Consider the following 16,759-nt stretch of genomic DNA (forward strand, 5'->3'; position numbering starts at 1 on the left):
GTTGCTTAACTGCTCTTTCAACTTCATGCTTAACTGCTCTTTCAACAACATTTAACAATAACTTTAAAAGTCCTATGCAAAATAATACAGAACAGGATCATCTAAAAAAGACTATGAACAGAATAGACAAATCTTATGGACACAAGGGGCTGTCGTTATAGGTAATTTGAACTATGAAAATATAGACTAGAAAAGAAATATAAGGCAAGTGGAAAATGAACTTATATAAAAATAATATATTACAATATATTTATAATAATATTATATAAATATATTATATAAAAAGAATATTAAATATCCATCTTATAGCCAGATTGTAATAGAGAGCTTTCTGAGAATATAACATTTGGCATTGGAATTGCCTTGGTTTGCACTACTTTAAAGACATGAACTCTGTCCACGAGCCTATATACTGGCCTCTTATTAGTGTTACCAGGTTCCTGGGTAGTTCATGCCTTTTATTAAATGGTACAGTTCAAGGCAACTCCAATGTGGAAAGTTATATTCTCATAAGCTTTCTGATCAATTGGAGTCTGGCTATAAGATATTAATGGATATTTAATATCCTTTTTATAACTAAACTAAGCTAGAATGAAGGCTTTTAGGCTCTTTATCATAGCATTTTATGAACTTAATAGAATTTTTCAGGGATAACTACCTTAAGGAGCATGTGATGGAACTCAATAAGAACATGGGATCTAGTAATAGTATATGAGAATATGTCTATAAATGAGTTGACCATTATCCTTATAATTGGTAAGGTGATCAAGCAGTTTTGACTTGGGAGGTGAAAATGTACATAAGAGGTTTGACTACAAAATGAAATATGTAGAACTATAAGACAAGCGATTATAATAAACTGATAAGCACCTTGTGCCAGTATGTCTTGGCATCAGAAACTTGGTGGCAGAAGAATCAATTGTGAAGGGAATTAGTAAATAGTGCCTAAAAGAAGCTAAATGTAACTATATCCCAAAAATTAGGAGAATTAATTGCATGGGAGTTAAATGGATGTATAATACTTTAAGGCAACAGCTGTGAATAAAAAATAAAAAAAAAATTGTAGATTCAGTATCATGAGAATAGCAAAAGGCTGGTAGACAACAATAAGATCATCTACAGAGAAGAGCATGGTTTTGCTAAAGGTAGCTTTCGCTTTAACAATCTGCACATGCTCTATAATAAAGCAAAAGCAGAGTCAGATAAGAGAAATGGATATAGCAATACTTTTGGATTTCTTGTAACATGAATTACAGAGTGCTGAGTGATAGGTATCAGAAAGTGAATAATGGTAGTGAGGTTCACAGGGTTCTGTACTTATGCCACTGTTGTTTAATATGTATATGAATGACATTGAGGAGAACCTACATGTCCAGTCATTTGTTGATGATATTATGCTAGGGTGAGTAATAAGGAATGTAGCTGGTACAGAATCCCAGAAGGTTAATTTGTACATACTGGTTACATGGATAATTGACAGTTCAATGTTGGCATGTATAAGATTATGCATTTTGGAAGGAGAACATTACAAGCAGAGTATTATATTAATGGGAATTTTTAGAAGAATTCAATGAAGCTAAAGTTATAGTGAGCAGACTGAGTTAAATTTAGGAGTCATACTGCTTTGGTGCTTAAGTCACAACATCAGAAAACAAAACTTTTGAAGAGATCACTGATTTGTAGAAATAAGGATGCTATTTCTTATCTCCCCCCTCCCTAACAGAGTTTTGATAAGAAAATATCTGGATTTCTGAGCACTAATATGGTCACCTCAATTCCAAGGAGATGGAATAACAGTTGAAAACATTCAGTGGCAAGTAACAAAGATGATAACTAACTGTAGTCTGCAAAGTTTCAGGAATAGCATCAGGAGAAGAGACATGATAGAAACATTCCAGTTAGTAAAGTGATATTATGGTATGAACACAGGTAAGATTTTGCAGTTTATGGATGGCAGAGTAAAACTCAGCATCATCCCTAGAAGTTGGCTAGGAAGTATGAAAGGTCAAGGTTCTTCTCAATAACATCCATCCAATAGTAGTGTATGGAATACACTACTATTGGATGGATGTTATAAGTGCATGGAGCATTCAGAATAATAAATTTTTAAAAAAATGGATTTGGCTGCATAATGAATATATAATGCCTCTGTGGCTGAGCAGTTTTGCCATAAATATGAAAACATACAGGATTTTCAAATCTGGTATTATAAATGGAATCTAAAACTTCATCTTTTTTTATTTATTTATTTTTTATTATTTTTATTTTTTGGTTTAATTTTTCGTATAACGTAAAGCAAAATGAAACAAAATAAACTTCTAAGTACGAAACATAAAAATGATTTATACTTTTATGCTTTATAAAAATATAGAGTACAAAAACAATGTACAATACTGCTTAAATACATTTCCATGTGATTATATATATTAATTTTATACATCAGATAAAATCAGCATGATTGTATAAGACTCAAGCAGTAAAATCCTGATCACATTAATTAAATAAATGAAGGTAGTCAACTAAAATATGAAAAACAGTTAAAACTGATCCAGAGTGCTCACACTTAGGCATGTTATCTCTCTTCAATAGGAAGAGGTGTGTAAGATGAGTATAAAACAAGAACAACTTCCTCTTTCTTCAGCTGCTAATGAGGATAGAGAAATCTAATAGTTCTTTTTTAGGTCATAAACGACACAAGTTAAATACGCACATGTGCTACATGAGTTATGCACATGTGTTCAAATCTGCACCTCACTCTTCTGGCGATACAATTTTCACGTATGAGGGTGTGATGAAAAGTTGTGATAATCACCATGAAGGAATTCAGCAGAACCATGTAACTTACACATTATTTTACATATTCCCCACAAAGTGTTATACACTTGTTATGATGCTGTTGCATCATTTGCAATCCCCTGAGAAAAAAATCTTTCCTTTGTTGCACAAACCAGTCCTCAGCTGCAGTAATGACTTCATCTGTTTTTTTTTCAAATTTTTCTTTAAATTTGGGAATAGTCAGATGGTATCAGGTCTGGCGAATAGGGTGGGTGAGGCAGACATTGAAAGCCCAAGTTGTGTATTGTCTGCTGGGTTTCATGAGCAGGTGGGTTGTGGTATTCCTGCAAAACCAACACACCTCTGCTCAGTTTCCTGTGACGTTTTTCCTTCAGTACCTCCTTCAATTCCTTCAGAGCTGTTGAATAAACTGCTGCTATAACAGTTTCACCTTTTTTTTTTTTTTTGAGGTGCTTGGTAAGGATTACGCCATTCATATCCCAAAAGACAATGGCAAGTACCATCCCTGCTGACTTTTGGGTTCGGAACTTCTTTGGCCATGAAAAACCTTTGTGTCTCCACTCCATTGACTGTTGTTTGGTCTTTGGGTCATGTTTCATCAACAGTCACAATACAAGCAAACAAATTTGCATCTGATTTCTCAAAATGACCCCAATCCCTTGAGATGACAGCACACATTCTCTCTTTTGGTTGGCATTCAAACATTTGGGGACCAACTTCACTAAGAGCTTCTGCATGTCCAGATGCTGGTGGAAAGTGACCTTGACTCATTACCCGGATATCTCCAGAGTCTTTGCAATGTTTCTGACTGGTATTCATCTATCATCGAGGATCATGGAATGCACTGCATCAATGTTTTCAGGTGTGATCGCTGTGGAAGGTCTTCCTGACCTGGGGGGCATCTGTTGTCTCGGATGCCAGTTTTAAACTTGGACACCCATCTGGTAACTGTTGGATATGCTGGGATACAGTCCCCTAAAGTCTCACACAAAGTTTTGTGAATCTCAGTTGGAGACTTTTTTTTGCGGCACGAAAAACTTGATGATGGCCCACACCTGTGTATCTCCGAATTTCTTCAAAACTTCTAAAATGTCTTTTTATATATCCCAAAAGAAAAAGAACAAATTATTATAATTTGATGAAACATGGGGGTAAAAAGATTTTAGGATATGTTCTTTCTTGTGGTTATGTCAGTTGCTTTAATATCATTTTTGTCTTAAGTGTTTATCAGAACTTTTCCATCTCCCCCCTCATATTTCTTTAATACAAGCATTTGTGAAGACTCATGATTAACTATATAAGCTGTGGTGATATCGTCTACTGCTTTTAAAAATATTTATAGTTCTCTGAAAAGGAGAAGTATGAGTAGACAGCAGGATAGAGTGCTGTTGGACTCTGCATGAGCTCAGGGGCAGGGGGGTATATCCATCTGATGTCATAATTAAAAAGTAGAGAGATATATACTATGAATGTATGTAAGTGAACCATCATATCTGAATGTGGTGACAATTTTCAGCATTGACCTGAGCTTAGTATATTGAGCTACTTTTCTTAAGGATAAAAGTTTTATCAACCCATATCCACAGAAAACTACAACAAAGATGTAAAAGACAGATTATGTGAACTTTCTCGGATATATATATATATATATATATATATTAAAAAAAAGTCCCAAGAAACTTAAACTAGTGAGTTTTATTGGCATTTGCCTGCTTTTCCCAGTACCTCTAGATACCTCATCCATTTATTTAATCTACAAAAACTGTAAACAACTGAACTTTGTCTCTCTCCAAACTTTTTGAAATGCATCATCATCATCATGCTTTTGAAGGATTTAGGCCTATTCTGGCCTTAGAAGTCATTGTTGAATCTCTTTAGGACATCCTGGTTTTCTTTTTCCTAAGGTTTGTATTGGTAATCTTTCTGTTTTCATTCTTTTAACATGTTCCATCCATTTGTTCATATTTTTTTCTATTACTGATTCCTTTCTTCATTTCTTTTGTAATCGAATGGAGTATATTTTGCAGTTTTTCTCATAAACTTCATTTCGACTGTTATTAATCTGCATCTGTCTTTTTGTTTTATTGTCCAGATTTCACTTCCATACGATATGACTGGTAGGGCTGTTTTCATTCTTTTAACGTGTTCCATCCATTTGTTTATATTTTTTAAATTTTTTCTATCACTGATTCCTTTCTTCATTTCTTTTGCAATCGAATAGAGTATATTTTTCCTCATAAACTTCATTTCAGCTGTTATTAATCTGAGTTTATCTTTTTGTTTTATTGCCCAGATTTCACTTCCATATAATAGGACTGGTAGGGCTAATGTATTGTATACTTTTAGTCTGGTTTGTTTTTGAACTAGGTTTGGTTTAAATATAATATAAAGAAATAATCAAAATGAAAAGAGAAACATATCATAAATGGTTAAGTAGTAAAAGATTAGAAGATGAAATGGAATATAAAAGAATAAGAGCCATAGCTAAAAGAGAAGTCAGAAAAAGTCAGAGAATCATAAAACAAATTTGTTTCTAATTTAGAACATGATCTACATAAAATAAGACCGAATGTATATAATATTTTGAAACATTTAAGTGCAGATACTAAAGAAAGTGTAAAATTAAACACCGAATTGAAATTAGAAGAATTTTTAAATTTCTAGAGAATTGTGGACAGATAAATATTTTAAAAAGATAACTGGCAAACATTTAATGAAAATGAAAAGGAAATAACTAAAGATGAGTTAAAAATCAGCTTGAAATTAACAAGAAATGGAAAATCACCTGGGGAAGGTAAGTTAGGTTCAGAATTATATAAATATGCAGGAATAAGGTTCAAAGAAAGACTTACTATTTTTAAATAAAATCTATTCAACAAGCAACCCACCAACAGAATGGAAAAAAGCAATAGTGATCCTCCCTATCTTTAAAAAAGTAGTATAGGTGACACTAAAAAATTATAGAGGTATAAGTATTCTAAATTCCTGTTACAAAATATATAGAAGAATTTTAAATAACAAACTAATAAAATATTCTGAAAGCTTTATTTTATAAGTACAAAATGGATTTAGAAAAGGGTGATCATGTATAGACCAGGCTTTTTGCCAAAAATTAATAATAGAGAAAAGAAGAGAATACAATTTGAAACACATATTACATTTATTGACTTTGAAAAAGCATTTGATAAAGTTAAAAGAAGCACTTTATTTAACATGTTAAAAGAAAGACAAATACCAAATAATATTCTAAAAACTATCATAAGTATGCATGAAAATAATCAAATACAAATAAGATTCAATTATGAACTGTCATATCCGAGAGAGTTAAACCAAGGAGTTCAACAGGGATTCAGCAACTCTTTTTAATATTTATCTAAATGAAATAATAATAAAATGGAATAAAAATTTCCATCAAGGGATTAAACTTTTTCCTACTGTGAACTTAAACACTCTCCTTTTTTGTTAATTGACCAAATAATAATTACAAATTCTGAAAATAACTTACAGGAAGATATTTTCAATTTAAATGAAATAGCTAAAGATTATGGAATGATAATATAACAGAAAAATCAAAAACAATGGCATTGAAGGGACAAGATCCAATAAGAACTAAAATAGTAATAGATAACAGGAATTTAGAACATTTAACTACCTAGGATGTATGATTACATATGAAAATGAAAAAGATATAAACCTAAAAATTGCAAAATATTTTAAAATAACAGGTGTAATTAACTCTATAATTACTCTATAAATTTTTGGAATGCATTTTATAAAATTTTTTTTTCTGTAAATTTTGACTGCAGAGTGCACTTAATTTATTTCACCAATCTTACTGTTCTAGTAATTCTTACATTTCCTGATTCTTAAATGTAAACATTTTCCTTTTTATTTTATTCCCTTTTTATCTTAACATATTTGTATTTATTATCTGTATTAATAAATTAATAACATGTGTTTAAACTTGCCAAAGTTATTACCATTTCGTTTGGTTAGTCTAAGCAGAGAACAATATTACTGTTAACAGACTTGCTCTGTGCAAATTCCTCAAATGTTCATACATGGCATTGCGACACATGTCAAATAACTTCAGCGTTAATATCATCCCCAGTTTGGTTACTGCAAACCTGAAACATAGACCAACTACATACTTTTAATTATTGGTTGTGGACTGGTGATTTTGTGTATTGCACCTTGGAGTCTTCATTCTAATCTAGTGCAGGAAAAAGATGCAACACAGCAAGTGTACATGTTGCAACTATTCTGCTGTGAACTAATGGTAAGCCACACGAGGACATGTTGGTCATATACAGCACCAGTCCTAATTCTGGCTAGCAAAACATACTCCATACCATTATACAACCTCCACTGGCTTAGACAGTGTAAATCATGCATGAGGGGGTCCAAATTTAACGTTTGCAATATACACATAGCTGTTCCTTTGCAGAAAGCGACTTATCAGAACAGAACAGGTGAGCATTCATTACATTATAATCCACAAAGCATGAGAAAGTATCACTAATATGATCAATCAGTAAGACTACTGGCCTGATCTCTGTTGAAGAAAAACTAGTCCTGTTATCACGGGCTAAAATTAATGCCTATAGTCCTGGAGTAGGGGAGAGCTGCAGAACTTGGAAAAAAAAAAAAAAAAAAGCCTTTTCAATCAATTCAGGGTCAAGTGTCCGGGGAATGATTAGAATGGTTCTATTTTCCATATCACCTCTCTCCCCAACTGAAATAATGCATCTTGTTTCCTATATAGCAAGTTGCATGCACTAAATTTGAAACAACAAGATGGACTGTATGAGGGGGATCCTAGAAGGAATTAAATAAGTTATTCAATTTTGTAGGAGATTTAAAGGTAACATTAAGATTGTCTTAAGATTTTTTCTTATGATTATTAAGATTTTTTTTCTTATGATTATTTCTGTTTATCCTGTCAATTTTTCACTGTCACCTTAATGTATGGAACAGTTATGGTTTTACTGTAATCCATATTATTTTTACTTTTAGGCATAATCTTGGGAGGAATTTTACTGGTAATATTTTTACTATAGCCATGGTTTATAAAAGTATTGCTAATAATTTGTAAGTCATGCTTGAGAGCTTATGCACTGGAGCAAATTGCTGTTGCTCTATTTTTGAGGATATCAATGACTTGAAGTTTTTCTGTTGGCAGAAATGATAGGCAGCGAAGGTCATATTGCCCATGGGAAAAGGTGTGAATAAAAAGATATCAGCAAAAATAAACAGAAAATAACTTTGGGTAATTATTTTGGTATATTAAACTGAAATTATTACTCCAATATGGTAGTTGCCTCCATAATTTACCATAATCAATTATGATGATCGTCACCAAGGAGCACTTTGGCAAGAATTTGGCAAGAATATAGAAAATAAATATCAAGAAGGTGGCAAAATATTCTGGAGGTTGTTGAAGAAGCTTAGGAATGGAGGAAAGAGTGCTGTAAAAGGAATTAGAGATGATAAAGATGAAATGAAAACAGGAGAAAAAGATATCCTTGAAGTATGGAGTAATTACTTTGAAAAACTGCTAAATGAAACAAGCAGTGATGACAGCACAGTGATAAAAAACACTGACCAGGCATGCAGTCAAGAATACATATCCATACTTGAAGTAGAAAAAGCCATCAAAGGCTTGAAATGTGGAAAGGCAGCAGGAGTAGATGATATTCGACCAGAAATGCTGAAGTATGGTGGTATAAGAGTCTTACAGTGGCTGCACTGCATAGTTCAGAAAGCCTGGACAGAGGGACGAATTCCCGATGATTGGAGTAGAGCTCTCATAGTACCCATATATAAAAAGGGAAATAAAACTGAATGTGAGAATTACAGAGGTATTTCCCTACTGAGTGTTCCTGGCAAGATCTATGCAAGTATACTTGAGAAACGGTTGAGAAGAATTGTGGAAGAAAAGCTTGGTGAAGAACAAGCTGGATTCAGGCCAAATAGATCTGTCAGGATCAGATCTTCACTTTACGACAAACAGTCGAAAAATCATGGGAATATAACAGAGATCTGTATTTAAGTTTTGTCGATTTGGAAAAGGCATATGACAAGGTGCCAAGAGAGAAGCTATTCAATACGCTACAGTTATATGGTGTCAATGGGGCATTATATCAAGCAATATTTAGTCTTTATTTGAGTTATAAGTCAGCAGTTAGAATTGAAGGAAGTACAGGAAGATGGTTTAATGTTAAATCTGGTGTGAGACAAGGATGTACATTATCCCCTCTGTTATTCATTATCTATATGGATCACATCATGAAGGAAAGTGGTATTAAACATGATATCAAAATCGGAGATGTTAATATCAGCTCTTTGCTTTATCCAGATGATATACTTCTAAATAAATCCGCTACAAGTCTGCAGGATTCTCTGACTAAATTGAGTAGATGTTGTAATAGATATGGTATGAAAGTCAGCAATAAAAAGACAAAGACAATGAAAATAGGCAGAATCATTGAAAATGTCAACTGTATTGTGAATGGAGAACCTGTGGAACAAGTAAAACATTTCAACTACTTAGGCACGATTTTTAGTGAAGATGGTAAATTAAATATAGAAATAGACAACAGAATCAACAAAGCTGGTATGGTAGGAAGTCAATTGAATAAATTCATATGGAATAAGAGAGAAATTAGTCAGAACACTAAATTAGCTATATACAAGACAGTGTTCAAACCAGTTTTAACTTATGGATCTGAGAGCTGGGTCAGAAGTAAAATACTTGACCAAAGTCTAGAGACCGCAGATATGAGAGTCCTGAGAAAGATTATAGGCGTGAACAGATGGCATCAATGGCAGTATCATATTAAAAATGAGGATATTAGGAAAGAACTTGACATTGTCAACATCCAGGAATGCGTTAGCAGAGCTAATCTCAGGTGGTATGGTCACTTAAACAGAATGGGCGAAGAAAGATTAGCAAAACAAGTGTTCTCTGCCAGGTTGGCAGCAAAACGACCCAGAGGAAGACCAAGATATAGGTGGATTGATACGGTACAAAGTGCCTTAGATGATAGAAATATAAGATCTGATAATGTTGGAGTCTTGATAAGTAATAGACTGATTTGGAGGAAAATTGTAGATAGGAAGTTAGTAATGATGTAATTTTTTTCATGTAGTACTATCATATCCTGTACACACCTTGAGGGTACATGGCAGGAATTTCATGATGATGATCATGTCACCAAGGAGAATGTATCTCTGAAATCCCTATACATGAACAAAGTGTATCATCATTATCTAGGATAATGCTCCTGTATTCATGTTGTGACTAACTGAGAGGCATGAGTTAGCAACCATATGAGGCACTGCAGTCTTCACTTACCATGTTCCTTTATAAGTTTGTGAATGGAAAGTATTTTGTCTATTGCCTACCATTTTGTGTACACTTAATATAAGTCATGGACATCCAACTTGGTATGCCACACTTTGTTGGCTGTCCGTTTTTAAAATCTATGATATCGTCTGTTCGTATGACTGCAACTCTAACATAATGATTTGTACAATCGTATATCCAACCGCACTACGCTAGTATACATGCTACATGTACCTTTATCCAATGACAGAAGGAGCATGTTCTGTTCTAGTAAGGGTAATCAAAATTCAATGTCTACAGTGTTTTGTTTTTTCTCTTGCTATTAAGAATGCCATGTAAATAAGATTACATAATCCTTGCCTGGCAGCAGTCATTCAAATGATAATCATGGCATCATGATGAGAGTGACTTTGATGCTAATGAAAGAGAAGGCAGTTGTCACTTTATTTAGTTAGCCTAAGGATTATTCTCATTTTAGCTAAACCAGTTATATACTGAATAAGCTGCAATCCACTGTATGTTTGGGATTGCATTCTGCAATGTGTAAATAATATCCTGGGACTGCTGACCAAAATTCTAGATTACCACAAGGTTTTCAAAGCCTTTTTAAAGTGGAGACATTTAGGTTTCATGAGCCCTTCAGTTTTCATAAACGATGCTATGACTTGGCCAGAATTACCTAGGAAATATATCTCTAGCTGCTTTTCGAAGAAAGATAGATTCTAGAAGGTTTAAACACTTGAAGGGGCCTTTTTAATACAGCAGATTGTAAACTAATAGTCTATTTACTGATAATTTACTAAACAAATGATTTACTGACTAAGGAAACGATTCACTGAATAAGGAAATTGAAGACTCCAGTAGTGAGTCTTCTTCCTAGAGATATTTCAAATGAGGAGAAACTCATCCTTTATATGACATGCATAGATAAAAAATGGACAAGAATTTTCTAAAACTCAGAAGCAATGTACTCTAATAGAGAGTGAAACAAACAAGTCGTTCTTGTCATGGAAGAATGGTAATTGGTTAGAAAGCAGTGGAACAGAAGTAGCATGTAACAGGCTGGGAAAAACATTGGACTAATGGCAAAATTAAAGAGAGGCTTGTGAAATCATACAAATTATTGCATGTAATTTGAATCTGGCCACTTTAAATTCTATTAAATCTATTCTTTAGATCAGTGGTCGCCAAAGGGGTCGATATGACACTGTTAGGGGTCGATTGGGGGTCGACAGAAAAATATAAGACATCATTGTATGGGTAATATTTAATTAGAGTAACTTAGATTACCTCCATGACAAAAGACATGGAAGTAATGACAACGCAATTAAGAGTGAATCGTGGCATCAGTACCTCCATCTTACAGGTCCATGAACAGGACCTGTAAGATAGAGTAAGGTCATGAAAATAGTTACTGAGTCCAATCAAGTAGGCCAAAGTGACGTATTTACCAATAAACGGATGTTGGTGGTTCCTGCAGGCCGATGCAGTGGGAGCGAGAATGCAACACATGAGTGGTTCTTATTTACTGATGCTTACAAGTATTCGATCCCAGTCTCATTTTTGCACATTGACATACAAGTGAGCATTAATGTTCTAAAATTCATCAACATACATATTATAATTCAATCGTTATTCATTCACGAACTAATCTTCTCTATGTTGAAGAGTTGAGCAGCGCTGGTAGTAATACCAGTGATATTACTAGTGATAGTAATAGCAGTAGTAATAGTAATATAATAATATATACTATATTATACATACAATAAACACTGTAACTATAAAATAAGCAATCTAAAAACTCACATAAGTGTCTTTATTTGCTTGTCCTATTATAATTACGTAATAGTAAAATATAGGGGGGGGTCGATAAAAAATCAAGAAACTCTTGAAGGGGTCGACAGGCAAATAACTATGGCGACCCCTGCTTTAGATGCTGAAATTGAAAAAGTGTCATATACCTTTTACTACAATTCATACTATCATCATCATCAAATTCTTGCCATGTACCCTCAAGGGGTGTACAGGATATGATAGTACTACATGAAAAATATACATCATTACTAACTTCCTATCTACAATTTTCCTCCAAATCAGTCTGTTACTTGTCAAGACTCCAAAATTATAAGATTTTATATTTCTATCGTCTAAGGCACTTTGTACAGTATCAATCCATCTATATCTTGGTCTTCCTCTGGGTCGTTTTCCTGCCAACCTGGCGGAGAACACTTGTTTTGCTAATCTTTCTTCACGCGTTCTGTTTAAGTGACCATACCACCTGAGATTAGCTCTGCTAACGCATTCCTAGATGCTGACAATGTCAAGTTCTTTCCTAATATCCTCGTTTTTAATATGATATTGCCATTGCTGCCATCTGTTCAAGCCTCTAATCATTCTCAGGACTTTCATATCTGTGGACTCTAGTCTTTGGTCAAGGGTTTTACTTCTGACTCAGCTCTCAGATCCATGAGTTAAAACTGGTTTGAACAGTCTTGTATACAGCTTATTTAGTGTTACAACTAATTTCTCTCTTATTCCATATGAATTTATTCAATTGACTTCCTACCATACCCGCTTTGTTGATTCTGTTGCCTATTTCCATATTTAATTTACCATCTTCACTAAAAATCTTGCCTAAGTAGCTGAAATGTTTTACCTGTTCCACAAGTTCTCCATTCACAACGCAGTTGACATTTTCAACGATTCTGCCTATTTTCATTGCCTTTGTCTTTTTATTGCTGACCTTCATACCATATCTATTACAACAGTTATTCAATTTAGTCAGGAAATCTTGCAGACTTGTAGCAGATTTATTTAGAAGTATAACATCATCCGCATAAAGCAAAGAGCTGACATTAACATCTCCAATTTTGATATCAGGTTTAATACCACTTTCCTTCATAATATGATCCATATAGATAATGAATAAAAGAGGGGATAATGTACATCCTTGCCTCACACCAGATTTAACATTAAACCATCTTCCTGTACTATTTTAATTCCAAACTGCTGATTTACAACTCAAATAAAGACTAAGTATTGCTTGATATAATACCCCATTGATACCATATAACTGTAGCGTATTGAATAGCTTCTCTCTTGGCACCTTGTCATATGCCTTTTCCAAATCGACAAAACTTAAATACAGATCTTTGTTATATTCCCATGCTTTCTCGACTATTTGTCGTAAAGTGAAGATCTGATCCTGCCAGCCTCTATTTGGCCTAAATCCAGCTTGTTCTTCACCAAGCTTTTCTTCCAGAATTCTTCTCAACGGTTTCTCAAGTATACTAGCATAAATCTTACCAGGAACACACAGTAGGGAAATACCTCTGTAATTCTCACATTAAGTTTTATTCCCCTTTTTATATATATGGGTACTATGAGAGCTCTACTCCAATCATCGGGAATTTGTCCCTCTGTCCATGCCTTCTGAAATATGCAGTGCAGCCACTGTAAGACTTTTATACCACCATACTTCAGCATTTCTGGTCAAATATCATCTACTCTTGCTGCCTTCCCACATTTCAAGTCTTTGATGGCTTTTTCTACTTCAAGCATGGATATGTATTCCTGAATGTATCCCTGCTGAGTGTTTTTTACCACTGTGCTACCACTGCTTGTTTCATTTAGTAATTTTTTTAAGTAATTACTCCATACTTCAAGGATATCTTTTTCTCCTGTTTTCATGTCACCTTTATCATCTATAATTCCTTTAACAGCACTCGTTCCTCCATTTCTGAGCTTCTTCAACAACCTCCAGAATATTTTGCCAACTTCTTGATATTTATTTTCTATGTTCTTGCCAAAGTCCTCCCATGACTTTTGTTTAGCCAGTTTTACATTTGTCTCTGTATTCTCTAAGAGCACAAGCTGACTTATTTGCCAGGAATTTTTGATATGCTTTCTTCTTTTCTTTCACTTCTTGTGTCCAAACATAGAGTTCTGATTTTTCTATCCTTGCAGACAACCTCACCACATGCCTCTCTGGCTGAATCAATCAGAGTTTTCTTCAAGGTTTGCCACTGAATCTCCAAGGTTTGGTTCCTGTTCTCAAACTCTTTCATTTTTTCTTCAATAATCTTGGTATATTTTAGTGTACAGCTCACATCTGAGAGCTGCTCAACTTCTATTCACTTTAAAACTTTCTTGCATGTTATTCATTTCAATATGAAATTCAATTTCATCCCGCTCAAGACTAAATAGTGATCACTTCCAATTTCAAATCCTCTGTACACTCTGGTGTCCTGCACCAGGGAGAAAACATCACTATCAACAATAACATAGTCAATGAGACTTTTCTTATTCCTTTCCTCTTCTCTCCATGTGAATTTGTGCACATTTTTATGTTGGAACATGGTGTTAGTAATAACCAGTCCATGTCCTGAGCAGAAATCCAATAGGTATTTGCCATTATTATTAGCTTTGCTCTTTTCTCCAAATTTTCCCAAAATATTTTTGTGTGTCTGATAATCATTTCCTACTCTGCTATTTAGATCCCCAACAAGGACCAACTTTTCCTTTTTCATTGCGTCAGTTGCTTTTTCTAAAGCCACAAAAAATACCTCCATCTACCTTAGTAGAACCTTCTGTGGGACATAGGCACAAACAAGTCTCATTGTCCAGTTCCCCATTCTCATATTTACTCACAGTACTCTACTTGAGACTGCCTGCCATTCAAGAAGATTAGCCTCGTATTTTGTGTTGAATACTATGGCTACTCCTTCTTTTCCTTGATTGTCATTGCCTGAATATGACATTTTGTATTTATTGCTCAGAAAGGACTCACCAGTTTTTGTCTTTTTTGTTTCCATCACCCCTATTATATCGATCGTGTACTTATCTAATTTCTCAACTAGCTCCATTTCTTTGCCATTGAGGCTTCTTATGTTGATAGTACCAATCTTCAACTCTGGTGATGTTGAGTTGGGGTGTGTGCTTTCAGATTTGTTCCAATAGCTGACTTTTTGCTGTTTGCCCTGGTTCCCTGGCAAAAACAACAGAGGCCTTGTTTAACTGGGTGATGCCACATCTGGCATGAAATTTTGTCATGTTGTACCATCATTTTGAATTTTGGTTTAAGTCAATAAGAATACAATTTGGTCGGCTAAATCCCAAATTGCCAGCCCTTCCTCGTTCGTTCAGTATCCAGGTAGATACACAACAGGGTGCACCACGAAAAGGTGAGGATTGGACATTAGGTCAGAAGCGGTCTGTTCTCCACATTCCTTTAAAGGCTATGTGGAGGTCTCCTCTCAGTTATACAGTTTTGACCCTTAAGCACTCCCAATTCATACTATGGACGAGTAAACTTTTTTTTCCTTTTTTTTTTTGTGACAGGAGATTTAAGTGGTTTATTCTTGAGTTCTGTTTATGAGTGCTTCATCAGTGAATGAGTAAGGAGAGATAAAACTTGTCAAGATAAAAGAAGGTTGATAAAACTTGTCAAGCTCTTTGCTCAAACAAAACAATTAAGGTTTAGTATGTTGATTCCTTTTTTTAATCAGGAAATTGTTTTGAAAAATCTGTTAAACTAGGTATCACTATACCTTTGTGTCATAAATCATACTGGCTTCAATATTGTTTATGAAACAATCGCTATGGCTAAAGGGAACATTAATGCACTTTATATGCTAATATGAAAACAAATGTAAATCAACTAATATCAATTTTTCTTCAGTGGATCCGAAATTTAGGGTGCATGTCAGTGTGTGAATCAGACATGGATTATAATCTTATATTTATATAAATACAAAACTCGCCAACTTTATATACATAACAGGATAGATACTTACAATCCATTCTGGTTTACATAAACATCAACAGACAGTGGATAGAGAACTTTTGGAGGCATGTCTTGTGATGATGTATCAGATAACATAGTTGCATTTGAATCTCTGTGTATGTTAGATGCTGGAAAAATTTAAAAATACATAAATCATAAAATTTTTATTGTACAACACTGCTCTTGTCATTTACATTTCAAATAACTTGTCTTTAGCAATAGAGAAACAGCATTTCAAGAAAAATAAAATAAAATAAATAAATAAATAATAATAATAAATGGGGTTTGAAGGGGTGGTGAAATGCAATATATAGCCTCTCCCACTCAAATACCAACCTCACCTATTCATGGTCCACAATATTCTAAAAGTGCAAACAAGAAACTAGCAAATGGGTATGGGTGGTATAAATTATATATTTAGTTTAATCCTTTGGGTATGGGTGGCATAACCACAGAGCAAATTCTATTAGAACTGCTTGTCCAGAGGCATCAGGTAGCAACCCTACCACTGGATTTACCCAGTAAACAGCTAGTAACCTCCTGGGAAAATTTAATATACTTTCAAGTCTCAGCCAAAGAAAAGCCAGAGGGACTATCAGGAAAATGACAATGATTCAGGCAAAGTTTTGTAAAAGAAACAGAAGGAGGAAAATATAATGAAAATTGCAACATGGAATGTAAAGAGCATCACACACGAAGAAGAGGAACTTGATGAAGAACTAAACCAAGACAATGTATATTAACAGAAACAAAGAAAAAGCGAAAAGGTATAAAAAAATAATAATAACTTTATACAAATCTATAGCAGAGTAAAAAGAAGAAAGGAGCAA

The 16,759-nt window shown here is 34.0% G+C and overlaps 1 protein-coding gene across 3 annotated transcripts in view; it reads right to left on the minus strand.

Moving 5' to 3' along the window:
• Positions 1 to 16,759, minus strand: part of Gapvd1 (GTPase activating protein and VPS9 domains 1) — a 475,307-nt gene that overhangs the window by 207,242 nt on the left and 251,306 nt on the right. For all 3 annotated transcript variants that reach the window (XM_090406248.1, XM_090406249.1, XM_090406247.1), the window contains one exon: positions 15,940 to 16,057. In XM_090406248.1, the coding sequence (XP_090262374.1) occupies positions 15,940 to 16,057 (118 nt within the window). The remainder of the gene's footprint in view (positions 1 to 15,939; positions 16,058 to 16,759) is intronic.

This window comes from Typopeltis vanoorti, chromosome 16, assembly GCF_054136105.1.
Source record: "Typopeltis vanoorti isolate ZY-2024b chromosome 16, IOZ_Tvanoo_1.0, whole genome shotgun sequence".
Lineage (NCBI taxonomy): Eukaryota > Metazoa > Arthropoda > Arachnida > Uropygi > Thelyphonidae > Typopeltis > Typopeltis vanoorti.